General features: G+C 37.9%; 1 protein-coding gene across 3 annotated transcripts in view; it reads left to right on the top strand.

The window, feature by feature from the left end:
* The window catches only part of LOC101846159 (cytochrome P450 4A24), a 22,144-nt gene extending 6,011 nt beyond the window's left edge, over positions 1-16,133 (top strand). For all 3 annotated transcript variants that reach the window (XM_035971768.1, XM_035971769.1, XM_005105917.3), the window contains exons 5-12: positions 443-567; positions 1,566-1,625; positions 3,666-3,789; positions 4,831-4,963; positions 7,351-7,480; positions 10,593-10,871; positions 12,980-13,045; positions 14,856-16,133. In XM_035971768.1, coding sequence (XP_035827661.1) covers positions 443-567; positions 1,566-1,625; positions 3,666-3,789; positions 4,831-4,963; positions 7,351-7,480; positions 10,593-10,871; positions 12,980-13,045; positions 14,856-14,964 — 1,026 coding nt within the window. In that variant the 3' untranslated portion in view covers positions 14,965-16,133. The remainder of the gene's footprint in view (positions 1-442; positions 568-1,565; positions 1,626-3,665; positions 3,790-4,830; positions 4,964-7,350; positions 7,481-10,592; positions 10,872-12,979; positions 13,046-14,855) is intronic.
* Positions 16,134-16,851: the final 718 nt, after the last annotated feature.

Here is a 16,851-nt window from a genome sequence, read left to right as displayed (position 1 = left end):
GCTGGTCCATGGAATTAAAAGTTGGCGTATGCTAGGCTCTACACAGCAACACAACTTTTTGGTAAACAATCAAGATGACACAGGCGTTTGCATTCAAACGAATCGGTCTTTTTATTCTCAGCTCATAATATACACTCATTTCAGGCACTACTTGTGACTTCTCTTTATACATTGCTTGCTCAGTGCCTGTAATTATCTACACAAAACCTCGTGTTTGCTATAACAAACACTCAGATTCAACGAGATTTTTGGTCAGGCCGGCGACCTCGTTGAATCCGAGTTCCACTGTAGTAAAAGTGAGGCGACAGTGTCAAAGTTTTAACTATCTATCTCCTGTAAAATGTTATTTTTTTCCCATACATGGCCACTTGCTCCCACATCATCAATGTGTGTTGTTTATTGTTCTATTATATTTTTCGTTGGTTCTTTAACATTGTTTCAGGAAAAAATGGATGAGCTTGCTGAGAAAGGAGACAAGTTTGACATCTGTCCTTTGATGACTCTGTGTACTCTGGAGGTCATCCTGAAGTGTGCCATGAGCTATGATATAGACATTCAGAGAATGGGGTCAGTTTGTATTTATTTTATTTTTTTCTTATGTCTTACATGGTGTCTTTGCCTGAGTTCATTCAAGTGTGTGTGACATTGAACTATAGACGTTGCACACTTTGGACTCTTAGACAGATTTTTATTTTTAGAAATGGTTCTAAGACATGCAAACTAAATATTCTGATAATCCGTGAAAGCGGGCTCTTATGTGAACTGAGTTTTTTACTTAGTGTGCTCTTAGACGGACACCATTGTAGCACTAAAATCTCAGAAGATTTAGTGATTTATTGTTTAAAAACTGAGTGGGGTTTTTTTTAATTTCCAAAATATGGAAATGGGAAAGTTACAATTCATGGTCAGTGGGCAAAGACTAACTGTAAAATGACATTATCTTGTTTGTTAATGTTGTCGAATATTCTAGTGATTATTTCATAGGATCTTTTTATTGAAGATTCCACACCAAAAAAAGGCTCATGATAGGAAGCGATCAAAGCTAACCTATAGTAGCCCAGTGCAACATTTTAAAAGTTCGCATCTTCAGTTACTAGAGCTTGTGACATGTCACATACTATGTGGCGATAAGCTGACTTTTGTCCAAAACTGAAAATGCATGTTTTTTATTATTTGAAATGTTTTATAAGTTTACATCTCATATGATACCTAGCACGGAGCAAAGGTTTGGAAATTTTTTTTGTACTCTTGATTTATTAAACAAGGTCTTGGGGTTTTTTTCATGTCCATTTCACCTTAAACTGAGTTTTCCTAAAGACATTTGTAGTGTACAAAACTCACATCTAAACTGTTTTTTTCCCATTCAAATTAATGTAGTGACTGGATTATACTTTTGACTATTTTAAATAAATAATAAGTGCAAATGAATTGAGTAACAGGCTTTTCACTTGCAGTTGTCAAGTGAGGGCTGTTATTTTTACTTTTGAATATAGTCAGATTTTCTTAAAGTATACAAAAGCATTGTTCAGACTCACACTTTTTTGTTTCTTCATGAACATACCCAGGTATCACCCGTATGCTCAAGCGGCCCAGGAGCTTGGAGAGGCCTGGTCTTTCAGAGCTAGGTATACTGCTTGTCAGTTGTCTTATGATGTCTGTATACAGTGGACATAATATTTTTGTCATGGCAGATTGTGATTGAAACAACTTTAGTTTGATGACTTTCTCATTTTTATTTATGTAAATGAACATCTGTTGATGTAGCGGTTGCTAAACAAATCAATTGCCCTGTAATTCTTTGTTACGTTTACTTTGACGTCAATAGTGTACAATGACAAAGACAGTCTTGAACATTACTACAACTTGTTGGTCGATATTCAGTCTATTAATATAATCTTTAAGAAGATTACATAGATGCAACACCGCTTTTATTGATCAAACTAAGAAAAATTGGGTTACATTGGCACGTAAAGAAGGATACATAAAATAATTTAAAGGTTATATCAAAGTCACATGATAACATAACACACAATATCTCATCCAGTGCAGACAAATAAACGTACACTTTGTTGTTTGTTGCTGCAGTACAGAGCCCAGTTTTTAAGCTACAAATGAGAGATGTACCACCTCTCTATGAGGAGTTGATAAAGATTGTGATCAAACAGGGTCTCCTACTAATCAATGTTAACTTGCAACACAACTACAGCAGCTCCAACATAAAAAATGAGAACTGCACTCTAGGTTTTTTTTTAATGCACTGTTTTCTTTTTTTGCATCTTGCCTGTTTACCTTTTTGCGAACATTTTGAGTTTGCTATATGAGTCACCCAGTGTCATGTGTGTTGTCTGACGTACTCCTGAATGTAGGCCTATGGCAGTGTCTAGCCCATCTCATTTGTGCAATTAAACTCCAATACTGTGCAGTGCAGAAAACGAGGTCAAAGAAGACACTTCAACGAGCTATATATATACATGGATTGTGCTCTGTATATTTTGTTAGCGCAAACAGATGGGGCGTAGCATAGCAGGTTCTGTCTGAATTCTTGTGAAAGGGATGAATGTATTAGCATTTGGACAATTCTATTATTTGTTTTGAGTCATATAGTGAAAATGAAAAGAGATAGAAAGACGGAGGGAGGGAGAGAGAATGAAATAAATGAATAAGAACTATATAGACTGACAATTAAAGCCAAAATATAGTAGTGGTGACTCTTATGGAAATAGAAAGTTTGTCACTTTTGCTGTACAACAAAAGTTCTGTAGTAAGCAAGACCTGCCATCTACTATACCGGTGATTTTTTCTAAGTGCCACTTGTGGAGTCTTTTCAGTCTTAAGGCTTTTCCTTTCGCATGAGTACTCTTAAAAACTAGGTCATGTTATAAAATCAACTTTTTGATGCTTGAATTAGTGCTCACAGCACCAATGTTGAAAAATAGAAAATTAGCTCTCTTTTTTTGCCTCAACAAAGCGGTGGATGTTTTTTTTTCTGTGTTTATTAAAAAAGCTGCAATACCATTTGATCATTGTCATCTCAGAGAAATCCGGAGATTTGCGTTTCTGCTATTGCCAGAACATTTCACGTCAATAGAGAAACAGCTGTAGAATGTCCTGTTGTTTCTATTATATGGCCAACATTTTAGAGTATAAAGACTAAGAGACTCAATTTTTATACGCAGTCAAAAATTGGAAAAGCATAAAGACGAAAAAACTCAATTTTATGCAAAATAAAAAATTGGTACTTTTTTTAAATCACCAGTATACCAGTGATAGTACCACTAGTAGTAGTAACACTCGGACATCAGTTTAAATACCCTGCTTCTGAGTTCTAGTGCAGTATCACCCCTTGTAACATTTTACAAACGACAAGAATTCACGGATTTCTTGAAGAATTGAGAAATATGAGTTATAATTCAAGTCGTGTCTGAAAAAAACTGCCTTTTAATTTGGCTAAGTTGGCAGCTTTGCGATAAAGCATATTTATCACTGATTAATAGCATGGCAGACAGGCGGAATGATATTTAAAAACGGACCTGCCTGTAGTGTCCTTGCACCACCTGTAAATTTACGCAAGTGCAAAGTTACCTCTTTAGTTGAGAGTTCACCTTTTGCATATATTTTTGATGTGTGTTTCTAAAGAGGGTATCTCTATTCTATACCCTTTACAGAACATTGTACCTTTGGCCTGACTTTCTGTTCCGTCTAACCAAACGTGGGAGAAACTTCTTCAAGAACTGCGACTACGTCCACAAAGTGGCTGAGGAAATCATAGCCAAGCGCAAGAAGTCTATGGTGATTTCTAATCTAAAAATTCTATTACGTTACGCTTGCAATCATATGGCTGTAAGATGCTGTGTCAGAGAGAAATTTACTTTCCTTAACACTTTAAGGACGTAACAGACACTGTGTCTGATCAGCATCAAAGCAGAGGCTATTTTTCAGCCCATTTCGAATCATCTTACAACAAATAAGAAATACGGGTTTGTAAACTTTGTAGAATGCATGTTGTTACAGGCCTTTCAAAGTTTCTGGTGTAGCGAACAGAATCTAAAAAATCTGTGTAAATATTGAAGTTATGCCCCCATACAGCGCATTCTGGGTGGTTGGCGGGTGATTGGTGTGATTTGCTCCTATATTCCTATCAAACATCTGTCATTCTGATCTCTCCTTCTTTTTTGTGTTTGTTAATCTCTTGTAACACCTCTAATCTTAATCACGTATGACCTAATTTTGTTGCAAGCACTATGAAACTCTTACTAAAACTAAAACGGCACATCCTCAAGTAATGTCAAATGACCGAAATGTGCGTCCTCTGAAAGTGAATGTCTCCAGTTTCTCCATTTGTTAATGAGTTCTTGTCATTTTCAATAGCGTTTGAATGTGTTACCTGTTACGACTCTGTATGTTCCCCTTATCTGCTGAGATTTTAATTTAAAATAAACACTCTGACCAGGGGAATAAATATTTAGTGATGTGGGGTCTCTGTTGCAGTGGACTGTAAGGTGGCACATTAGCCTTGACTTTACTTTCTAACTTAAATATTCATGACATAGTGAATTACAATGATTTCTATCATGTCCCAAAAATGGGAATCTCTCATATTATTATTGAAAGGATTATAATCTCAATCAGAGTTTTTGATGGGAACATTTTTCTTCTTTTTTTTTCTTTTGATAGTAATAATTTTTTACCTTTACAGTCCTTTCTCTCAATAGTCAAATGTACCTTTGATCGACTACTGCATGCTTGTAATAAGTTGATCTAAATATTATATTTTTAATGGAATCCTTAAAAAGAACATTGCCTGCATCTGATTTCATATATAACGTTTAGGAGGAAGAAGAGGGACCTTCAAAAGGCAGACATTTGGACTTTTTGGACATTTTGCTCACAGCAAGAGATGAAGACGGGAATTCTATGACCACCAAAGAGATAAGAAATGAAGTAGACACGTTTATGTTTGCTGGTGAGTTTAGGTTATCTGTCATCGGTAGAAGTATATCACTAGTATGTAAATAAGATGATCATATAGCTTTGTTTCACTGATTCTGTAAAGCTGTTTGATTCAGTTCAGAAATTGTTCTAAGTAAAAAGAACCGATCTCTACCTACCAAATGTATGAGTAGTATGAAAATTTTTTTTTTTTTAAGATGTGGACATATGGGTGTTTCCACACCCCCATCAACACAATTTAGATCGTAAGGGAGGCTGGCTTCCAACACTGCCTTTCAGGGCCAGTTTGGGCTGAGAGGAATGCAACATTTGAACAGAATGACGGAAATACTCAGTAAATATCCTCCCCTCCGAGGAACCGAACTCAAGTCTCCTGTTTGCAACAAAAAAGCAACTAACTGTGCTACACCACAGATGTTGGTACCTAGTATGAGAGCATGTTACTAGATAGATTTTGCATTGAGGGTTCATTATGAAAATGTTTATCATATCTACTAAAATAAATCTGTTTAGGGGCTCTCGTGGCTTGGCCTCTCATTCAAAGGTCTCGGGTTCGAATCCGGGTAGCTACCGAAAAATTTTCTGCTCTAAAATTGTCTACTTTCACCTCTTTTCCTGCTCTTTAGCAATGTTCTGTCGTCTGCTTTCGTCTCCTCTTTCTGCCCCCACCCCTTCACCTCCTTTGCCCCCTCCTTTGGGTTCCTGACTCTTTCTGCAGCCTTTCTACTCTGCTAGTCCTTGTCCTCTTCTTACTGCTGTCTTTCAGCCACACCCCTGATCTTCTGGTAGGAAAGATGTACTTTTAGCCTTCTCGGACAATGGTCAAAAAATCTCGGAGGGCTTGTGTGCAAGTTGTGCACGTTAAAGATGCCTTGGTGGTCTAAAATCGATAAGAGTAGGCTTCGGCTGCCACCCGCGCAAAATTCAAAATTTCCCACCAACTCAAAAAGTTTAGTGTGTCCTGCGCACTCATATGACCTTATGCATTTGCAAGCGCGTAAAATACTTACCAAATTTTTCTTTTTAAAATGTTCACCTTTGAACAGCTTTGATCTGTTTCTATTGATCATTTTCATTATTCAGTAGGTTATGATGAAAAGGTTCTCGTTTTGAAAATGAGATAGCTTGTTTCTTCAGTTCATTGATCACAGCAGCTACTTTTGTGAAATTTCATGTCCTGTGAAATATATATGACTAAGTGGGTCTTTTTTTGTATTTGCTCAACAACTTGATGATTGTTTGGGTACTTTTTGAAACCTTATTAGCAACAAAAGGAAAAAAATCAGGGGGGGGGGGTGGATGTTGGTCTGATCTAGATGATAAGTAATGCTTTAGGCTCTTTGCTTTGTCATGAGGTCAGCACTCACAGAAAGCTACCCCATTTTTTCCTCATTTCGCCCAACTACACATAAATATTTGGCTATATGAATTGACAATTTCTGAATAGCTGACAGGTTGCCGTATTGTAGGTCTGCCATGGCTCTGTAATGGTTAACTTCAATGAGCAGACCTTCCATTACTTCCAAGGATGTTATTGTAAAGTCTAAGGAACTTTAAATCTGAAGGATCAAAGACCCGAGACTTCCACTTTATTGTTAACTCATAGCCAGTCGTCTGTATCCTGCCTGTAGGCTCTGTAACTCCTTATCTCCTGCAAACCACCCCTAGAGGCTTTGGGTTGGAATCACTGTGCTGGCATCCACTGTCAGTGGCTCAGGAAAATTCTGTTACTACAACGACAACATCCCCCCCCCCCCCCCCAGGGCAGTGCCACTGACTGTAATGTCTTTAGGCCATTCCCAAAGGGGGACATTTCTCGTTCAAGTACAGTAGAATTGTAAATGGGCTGATTCATCATATCATGCTCATAACTGTGCCTGATCTACAACGGGGAACTGCTGCTTTTTCTTTCCTAATCCTTACTATCGTCATTTTCCTCTACTTCTTTTGTATGTTTGTCACTCTCTTGTGACCCGCTATTTCCGAGGTGCCTTGATAGTCAAGCAGATCTTGAGCTGTTCAAGCTTGAGAGGTGAGCAGAGTAAGTCTGATTCCCTGTAAAGACTTCTCTGTAGACACCCACCCCTTGATGCTCATATGACCTTATGCAGTTGCGAGCGCTGTAAAACCCTCTACTATGACTAACGACAACATTATGTTAATTTTTTATTCTGGCATAGTGGGAAAATCCTTTCCAGAGATTTTGAGTCTGTTCTTATTGGGTTTATGGGGAGGGGGAGGGGGGAGGTTGTTCTTTTGGTTTATGAGATGTCATCTAGGTGTATGTTTAATACTTTGGCTATAATGTTTCGGCCCTCATAATCTTCATTAAAAAAAAAAAACACGTCATAACCCCCTTTAAATAAAGTCTCTCATCTCTATCCCTGCTGTTCTTTTCAGGACATGACACAACAGCCTGCAGCATGCCTTGGATTCTCTATGTCCTGATCCAACATCCAGAGTACATGCAGAAAGTGCAGGCAGAAATTGATGCTCTTTTGGAAGACCGGGAGTCAGATCACATTCAGTGGTCAGTTCGCAATCTAGCTACCAACTTTTCAAAACCATAAAAACGAACTATGTACGCGGCAGGTCAAGATCTTGGACAGTGGACAAGTAACCTCCCTCCAAACTCTTCGCGCACACTTTTTTTGCATGTATAAATTCAAACTGTACGAAGCAGAACTGCGACAGAAATGTCAGTAATAACTTCGAGGCTTCACTCTTTATTTTTATTCACGCATCCTGTTTTTAAAGTTTATAATATTTTTTTTCTTTCACATCAGCAAGTCTGCAAGGAGCTATACTAGAAAAGAGTATTTCCAATACAAAAACGTAATTGTGTAATCAGACTCTCAAAAGCATACTAAATACATTTTATACTTACTGGTTGGCAGCAATGTAATTGTCAAGGACAGTTTACTTTTTTGTGTTTACCTCTTATAGTATTGAAATATTAATCAACTTGGTTTTCTTCGCCGTACCTGCGGACTGGCTGGGATTGAGATCTTATTTAGTGGCCATCAATTCACTACAACAAAACATGTTAGATTTTTAATGAGAAAGGTTTGCATTTCAATTTCCTCGGATTGCAGTGAAGATGTGGGAAACCTTGCCTCAAAATTTGGTGGAATTCCGGTCACATTCAGAGATTTTTCCTCACGAATAAACCAGATTATTTTAAAAAGGGATTTTACATTCAAACATGTTTAAGAAAAATCAAAATCAAATTACACCTTGAGTGCTTTACTGTTGCATGGTGTCTTCAGCTTCTTTTTTGTTTTTTTGTTTTTGTAAAGTGTTTTACGGCGCTCGCAACTGCATAAGGTAATATGAGCGCGCGGGACACACCTAATATTTTTAGTTGGTAGGAAATTTTGAATTTTGCCTGGGTGGCGGCCGAAGCCTACTCTTATCGATTTTAGATCACCAAGGGATCTTTAACGTGCGCAACTTGCACACGGACCCACCGAGATTTTTCGCCCTTGTCCAAGAAGGCTAGGTGTAGATCTTTCCTACCAGAAGATCAGGGGTGTGGCAGAAAGACAGCTGTAAGAAGGAGTCAAGGAGTAGCAGTAGAAAGGCTGCAGAAAGAGTCAGGAGCCCAGAGGAGGGGGCAAAGGAGGTGAGGGGGTGGGGGAAGAAAGAGGAGACGAAAGCAGACGACAGAACATTGCTAGAGAGCAGGAAATGAAGTGAAAGTAGACAATTTTAGAGAAGAAAATTTTTCGGTCGCTACCCGGATTCCAACGCGGGACCTTTTGAATGAGAGGCCAACACCTTAACCTCTCGGCCACGAGAGCCCCTTGTCTTCAGCTTCTTTGAAATAAAGAATATGAATTGACACTGGCAATCAGTTTTGTGCTTATGAAAGGAATCTGGGAAGCATGGGTCAGAGTAGACACTCATGCACCTTTTGATAAGCTCATGTGCTCACACAAACATACAAATATACTCACAAGTACAGGTAAACACTGATTTGCATGCTCATTCTCATGGCACCTTGGCAGTGGTGTAGATGAATATTTTTTTTTATATTTTGTCTTTGAGTCTCAGAATATTTGTTTACTCAAGCTTTTTTGTATCTTAAACTAAAATGACCATGATTGAGTGTTGAATGATATAAATGCAAAATGCTGTGCTTAAATAAAACATTTAAGCTTACTTTCTTTTAACACCAGGGGCGAAGCGTCTATATAATCAAATAATCACTGCTTCCCTTTCTAATTTTGAAACATTGTCGCTGTCAATTCATCCTTAAACGTAAACCTCATAAATTAAATGAGGCTGGAATAGAGTTGAAGGGAACATGTGCATGGCAGTCAAAGCTGTTTCATTGCCACATATACCCTGTTGACCCCTTTGGGGCCACAGTTAAAATCAATCACAAGCCCTGAATAAGTAAGCTAACTAACACTGGTCGAGTCTACCTCACAAATGTGAGGGGAACTAACTCTTAATAATCTCTTGACTGCTGCTTGTGCTTGTTTTTTTTCCTCGACTTTTTACCGTCCTATAATCAGATCGTGACCTCGATTATGACACCAGCTCCTGGCCGCGAAAGGCTAACAAAAACAGCCAAATTTGAAATTTTAAAAATGATAATTGTCATGTTCTACCAAAGAGTTAGACTCACTGGTAGATCTATAACATATAGATCTAGTACTGACATCTCTGCTTCTTTGCTTCGTGTTTATGTATTCACATCTAAAGTTATGTTTAATTTTAGTGGGAACTGATATTTAATAAGATACTTTCCCGATTATTTTGGCGGTTGAACATACAATATGAATTCCGGATTTGTTTTCATTCACAACTCAGAGTCGCCGCCTCGAGTAAGATTCTTGTGTGATATCTACAGGCCATATCTGGTCCCATTTCACTTTGATTACCCTGTCAAACAAGTCAGCCTTCGCCCCTGTTTAACACATTGTTTATGTTTAGCCTTTATGCTTTTATTATTTTGTAAAAGTTCTGAAAATGTTTTAATCTGAAAAGCCTGTCCACCTACATTATACACATCATATTTGTCTGTCTGTCTACCTGTTTATATATCCCTCTGTTTCTTAGTCTATTATCTATTTATCTGCTCCTCATTTGTGAGGCGTCGTGAAAAAAAACCAGTCATGATTCTTAATAAAGACTAAACATATATTCATTAAGTAGATTATCTCCTGAGTAAATGAGCACTTATTGATTTCATGTTTACTAGAAACTGAGATATAAATATTTTAAATTAATCACTTCCCGGTACCCAGTTGTAATAAATCTAGGTTTGAAATTGGGACTGTTCATTGTCTGCAACACAGGTGATATTTAAAAATAATGTTTAAAAAAAGCAACAACACATTACTACCATAGCTGTTTTTTAAGTAGTTTTATTATAAGAACATAAGATATGGTCTTGAAGTTTTTAATAATGCACAGAATTCATTTTACCTTAAAAAATCAACATTTTTACTTAACTTTACTCCGCGATATCTCAGCTCAGGACTAGTGCTTCAAACAGGTTTTCCTGTGGTGCCTCACATTTCTGTACAGTTTAATGATCAAAGTGCATTTAGTTTATTTAAAAAGGTAATTTTCCATACAACAAGATAGTATCTTGTCAGAGTCCCTCAACGTATTCTCCAATCTTTCAGGGCAGACTTACCCGAGCTTCCTACCTTGGCCATTTGCATCAAGGAGGCATTGAGGCTCTACCCACCCGTGCCCTTTATCCAGCGAGTCTTACATGAGCCTATTGAGGTGGAGGGAAAAACTATCCATGCCGGATGCCAGGTCACTGTTCCCATCATACACCTGCACAGGAACCCGGAAGTGTGGGACAGACCGGATGAGTTCTGGCCAGAGAGGTTTTTGCCCGAAAATATGAAGGATCTGCAGCATTTTTCTTACATACCTTTCTCAGCTGGCTCCAGGTACAAGACCCAGTCTCAACTGTACGGGCTGTGAAGTCAGATTTTAACTCTTTATCTCCGGCAAGCTGCTTTCAGCGGCTTGCGGTCGGAACCGCCGTGCACATTCTTTTATGACGACTTCGGCATCAAATTACTTTTCGACAGTTGACGAAAACAGGTCTCTTTTATCAGAAGTTCATTCATTAGATGAAGAACTATCAAAATAGGTTTCCTTGTTTCGATTTAATTACCTATTTAATGACATTTTTGTCGTTTTTAGATTTAGCACCGAAAAAAAGGCCCCAGGGTAGTGGGTTTACCCCCCTCGGAGATAAAGAGTTAAACTGGCCTTGTTGGTTGGGAAGTAGTTAAACATCATTTATTATCTGTTTTGGAAGTTTGGTCCACTGATTTTTTTTTTTTATTCTTTCCTTGCTGTTTAACCCCTTGACTGCTAAACGTATGTGCAACCCACATGCTAAGGAAGATTTCATTGTATGCTAGATGTCAGAGGTCATAATATTTAACTCGCTCACTGCCATGCCCAAACCGTGTCAGATGATCCGCGTAGGCTGCAACCTGCCAAACCCGAAACCCGTCGGGTGCGTTTTTACTACTATTTTTCAAACATTCCCCATGTTTCGGGCAAACAGTCGGAAGTATGCGACATAAGCCAGTTTAGTTTCAATTCCGCATTGTTGCAGTAACTTCCCTTGAATAAGTTACTTAAAAATGGGACTTTTTCTAACCCTCCTGAAACGATCTAAAAACTCCTAACCCTCAGTTACGATGGCAACGGGGTCTCAATGAAGTCAGAACATTTGAATTGATAGACCCATTTGTCTATAAAGTGTCAGATTTAGATCTTTTTGAAGATGATAGCGATGATGAAAACCATCATACGGAGTTGATGAGTATAGGAAAGGAAATAAGAGAGTTGTGGACGCAAGTGAAGATGAGAATTGTGATCTAGATCTAAGCCTAGACCTAGAATCAGGTGTTCCCCATGCTCAGACCAATGATCCGACGCTTCCAAGTCCCAGTTCAGGCTCATTACGCTAACGTCAAAGATCACACAACGTAGATTTAGACCCAAATGATAGGATTACAGCTGACACAGACCCTCCTAGGCCTACACAACAAACTTCATATAGTGGCACCCCTCCCCCTGGGGCCATGCCCCGCCCTGCAACCACACACCCTGATGTTGATGCTCAGGATGGGTAGACTGATGACTTGAATGATTTTCTAGTTACATAAAAATTTGTTAGATATCTTTTCATAGTGACTCTTCAACGTTTGTCATTTGATGCAACATCTTTTTCTTGCGGAGACAAAGATATAAAGGCATGCATATCGACTGAATGTACCTAGCACGTATTTGTTATGTAAAAGGTTTTTTTCACGATTTTGCCAGGTATTCACATACTCATAAAATTTCATATGGTAAAGGTATCACAACATTTTTTTTTGATTTGTTGAGTATGTTTCAATGTTATTGTTTGTGAAAAAGTTCAATGCTGTACACATAATAATAATCTCACAGTGAGGTTTTGAAAATGGTCTCAAAAGCCTGGCATTCCTCGGTTACCCTGCCGAGAATTGCCTGGCAGTGAGTGAGTTAATTGGTCGCTTATAAGCACAAGGGGGCTATCCCGAAAAATGCTGTTTTGAGAAAATAGAAGGTAACATTTTTGGCCCTTGTTCAGTTTCTTTAAAATACAAGGAGAGTTTCGTCAATAACCAAACAAATATACACACCAATGAAACTAAACTTCTCCTATAGGCTATGCCCACTTTTGGTGTAGGTCAAGATTTCTGGGTTAGCCCACTTGTCCTAAAAAGCGACCAGATAGCGGTTGTCTTTTATTGTAAGAGATGGATCTGTAAAATTAATATCATTAGACAAAGAAATGAAGAGATATTTTTGTCTATTGGCAAGACCTGTGCAAAACAAGCCATAGTTATCTTAAAGGTTACAATTACAAACTTGATGGAGAACCCCAATTTGCATGGTAATTTCTTTAAAACATTTCTTTTTAGATGTTTCTTTTAAATTAATTGTAAGTACTGTAAGAAAGCCAATTTTTTATTTGATTTTTTATATATCAATCCTTTTTTTCAAATAGGAACTGCATTGGCCAGAACTTTGCCCTGAATGAAGAAAAAGTCTTGATTGCCAGGATGCTAAGGAGGTAAGATAAATAGCATCACAAAATTTTGACCTTGTTTCTGTATGACTGAGAGGGAATTCTTATAACACAAAGTAAAATTTTCTTATTAAAATTGGGATGAAGTACAGTCGTAATTGTCCCAAGATGGCCGCTCATTATCAAGGAGAAAAGTGGTTGTCTTAGACAAGTGGACTTCTTGGAGAGCAATGTGATAATATTAACAAATTGCAAGTGGGAAGTGGTCATTTATACAGGTGATTATAATGGACATATGACCATCAGGGCAGATAGGACTGTATGTCTCTGGGTATGTGCCAGAGCCTTCTCAGACTTCACACTTCCTTCCACATTGTCCCTGAATACTTTAATTTACCGTTTCAATACTTTCAGAAATATTAGATATCAGGTGCATGTGCCAAGGTGTTCTTCTATATTGTCCATATGTGTCACAACGCGCTGGAATCGGGCGCTCGTCAATATTTGAGCTTATGGAGTTATTGATATCATCTGAAAGCTGATATGTTTTCCATGCTTCCAATGAAATAAATATCTATTCATCTTGAATAGAACCCAAGATATCTGCATTTGAAAGAAGTGAGGTCGCCTGGTTTTAGTGGTGAAATTAGCAAGAAAAGGGCTGCCAAAGTTTGGTAACAGAAAATGGCTGCCAAAGTTTGGTAACTCCAATAGCTAAAGTGTCTTTAAAAACTGAAAAATGACTTTTTTTGTGCCTTTAATCAATGTTTTTCAGTAAAATTCACATCGAGATGTGTTTTTATACAGACATGAAAGAGGTTAAGCCAAAAAAAATATTCGATAAAAATGTCCAAACTAGTGGAAAATGCCTGTTTCTCCGATTTTGTTATTTTGACGAGCGCCTGATTTGACCATGCTGCCTCATTGTTAATTCCTCCCAGCCTGACTCGGCCCAGTGACCGAAATATACTGCTATGTTTGACCCATGATAAGAGATGTGTGCACAACCTGTTCTCTTTCATTGTGAAAACTTTATTTAACAAAGTAGTGTTTTACATGATGTGATGTGGGCCAATGGCCTTAAACAGTATAGCTGGATCCTGCTCGCCAAATCTGAGAGTGGCAATTCGCGATTCAGTCGGCTTCAAAGAATCATGAGTTCGCAAGAGCTCGTGGAACACTAAGCCTCGGGCTCGTTGTATGCATGAAATGGAACAGTGTCATAGCAACGCCACTTCGCGAGTCCCACTCTTGTTGCCCCGCCATTCTCTCTGCCCCCCCCCCTCCCCCAATTTTCATTGTGCTGCTCTACTGACCTCAATTAGCTACCTCATAAATTCAGAACTCTCCCCCCATCCCCCCATGATTCACTAAAACAATGGCTTCATAAAATACCTTCTGTCTATTGGTTGGAACCCGTTCATTTTGTTTTAATATACTATCTTTTGTAAAATAAAGGGAGCCATACTAAGTGTTCCGTTCCATTCTTGTACTCGCAACTCGACTCGCGACCCAGCAGCAGGTTACAAACAAGCTGCTAGGTGGTGACGGCAACAGGCGAGTGAATCAGAAGGTGATACTGTTCCGCCTTCCGCTGAAGTGAATCGAGATTCGCGTTCCGCAGGGAACAGTGGCAATTCAGTTCCGTTCTCGCGCTCACGACCCAGCTGTATTAAACACTGAATAAGACTTACTTACTTGCTTACTAACTTACTAAGGTGTTCTTCTAGAGAATTAATATTATAACGTTACAGGATCCATTTAGTGCTTTTGCAATTGTACTTTTTTCTTTTGGCATTTGACACTGCCATTGATTTTACAAGGGTGTAAAATTTGTTATACCCTTTGCGACCAGGTATGACATGGAGCTTGCCAAAGATGGACCCCCTGTGGCGAGGAACCCTCAAGTTGTACTGAAGACGGAGCACGGAATGTGGCTCACCCTCAAGAGGCGTCAGTTGTAGTCTGCCCAGATTGTGTACAGATACTGTGAGTTATGGGTTGTAAGTGACAACCTTGTGCTCAATGTGGACTTGCCGCTAAACAAGATGTCTTTTTGATCTAATGTGTGCTGAGGAGAGGTGTGATGTCATGAATACTGCAGGAGCAAGAACACTTCTGTTTGAAGAGTATAGGACATGGCATTTGGAAGATGCACATTCTGGTTAGTATACAGAAGACGCACTGTTTTAGTGCTCTTAAATAACTTTTATACATGAGGGGGTGAGATGCAAAACCCTCCAAGCGACATTTTGGAAAAAAATCGAGATTTTTTTGCTTATTATTGCACATTGTTACCGGTTATCAGATGTACAAAGTGTTTTTGGCTAAAACCCTACACATACTTAATAAAAGTGGCAAAAAGATCTTCTTTTTATGCCTGTTTGTGCGTAAAGCAGCATTTTAAAAAAGCTGATTTTCTCAAAAGTGCTAAAATGGATGTATCAGGTTTTGCATCTCAGCCCCTCACATGTGTATATTTTTCAAATTGTCTTTTGTCTTATCTGAAACATTCAAACAAACAAAAAGACAAACAACGACATCCATACTCTGGAACAGACAAATTTGTGTTTCTGATTTGTATATAATCATTGAGTGGGCCTCAATATGATCTTTGGTCTTCTGTTAGACATATGTGTACACTACATCCTTAAAGAGTGAAATCTTGTCTTTTCTTGTGTCCTATGATGTCAGATTCTGTTATAGGGCTGTGTCCTGACTTACTTAAAGATTTTTCCCTTTAGCTTACTTTGAATGGAGGAAGGAAAGGACATTTTTAGCTTTCTCAAATTTTGAAATTGTAAGAAGACAGAGCTAATAATCTCTGCTTTGTGCACTTTTGTTCTCATGGTGTGGGTCGTTGTCTTGGGGGGAAGGGGGGGGGGGTAGTTAAATTAGTCATCTTGACTGGTCAGAAATATTGGTATCATTAAATATCACCTGTCAGTTAGTTTTCCATCACTCTCTGGATTTCTTTCTAGTCTTTATATATATTTCAATTTTTTGCTTATATTGATAGCTGTTATGCGTCATTGCTTGCTGTAATGTGAAATGGTACTCCATGGTTAAAAATTCTGGCAAGTCTTCATGCCTGCTTACATGCTTTGGAAATTGATCCTGATTAATGTATAAGAAGGATGTTTGGTAAAGAATTGTACAAGAATAAGAAGTTGGTGTTTGCCCTAATGAGCTATTTTGTTGTTTGGTTATAATTGCTTGTATCTGCTGTCTAAGGGATTTGAGATATAATGCTTTATCAGGGATTTTTAAGTGGCTTGTAGTACAATATTTATTATGTATATTGAATAATGAACTCTGATGTAAGATTTTAAAGTCATTGAGAATGGCATTTTTGTCTTCATCAATTTCCTACGTTTTTTAAAAAAATCCATCTTTTCTGTGACCTTGAATTTTGAACAGAAAATTATCCCACTACCAAGTTGTTTTTTGCTGAAATTTTTAACATATGAAATCTTTCTCAAAAGGTTTTCGTTTATTTCACTGTGATGTCATGTTTTCTTATTTTCAGTGGTATTTTGGTATTTTAACGACCACAAATAATGGGGTGGTGGGGGATCCTTTCTTACTTATAGTCTTTTTGTTTATAAATTCTATTTCCTCTCTTGTCTTACAGTCTTTTTGTTCATAATTGTATTTCTTTTATAAATTCTGTTTCCTCTTTGTCTTACTTAAAGTTTTTTATATTTTATTTATAATACAATCTATTTCCTCTCTTGTCTTACAAGCATCAGTCACTTTTTGTTTATAAATTCTACTTCCCCTCTTGTGTACAGATTATGCTTTCATTGTTATGCTTTAATTTACCAAATTAATATTGACACCTTTTTTAA

This window comes from Aplysia californica, unplaced genomic scaffold (genome assembly GCF_000002075.1).
Source record: "Aplysia californica isolate F4 #8 unplaced genomic scaffold, AplCal3.0 scaffold00501, whole genome shotgun sequence".
In the NCBI taxonomy this organism is placed as follows: domain Eukaryota; kingdom Metazoa; phylum Mollusca; class Gastropoda; order Aplysiida; family Aplysiidae; genus Aplysia; species Aplysia californica.
This window is presented reverse-complemented; position numbering and strand designations above follow the sequence as displayed.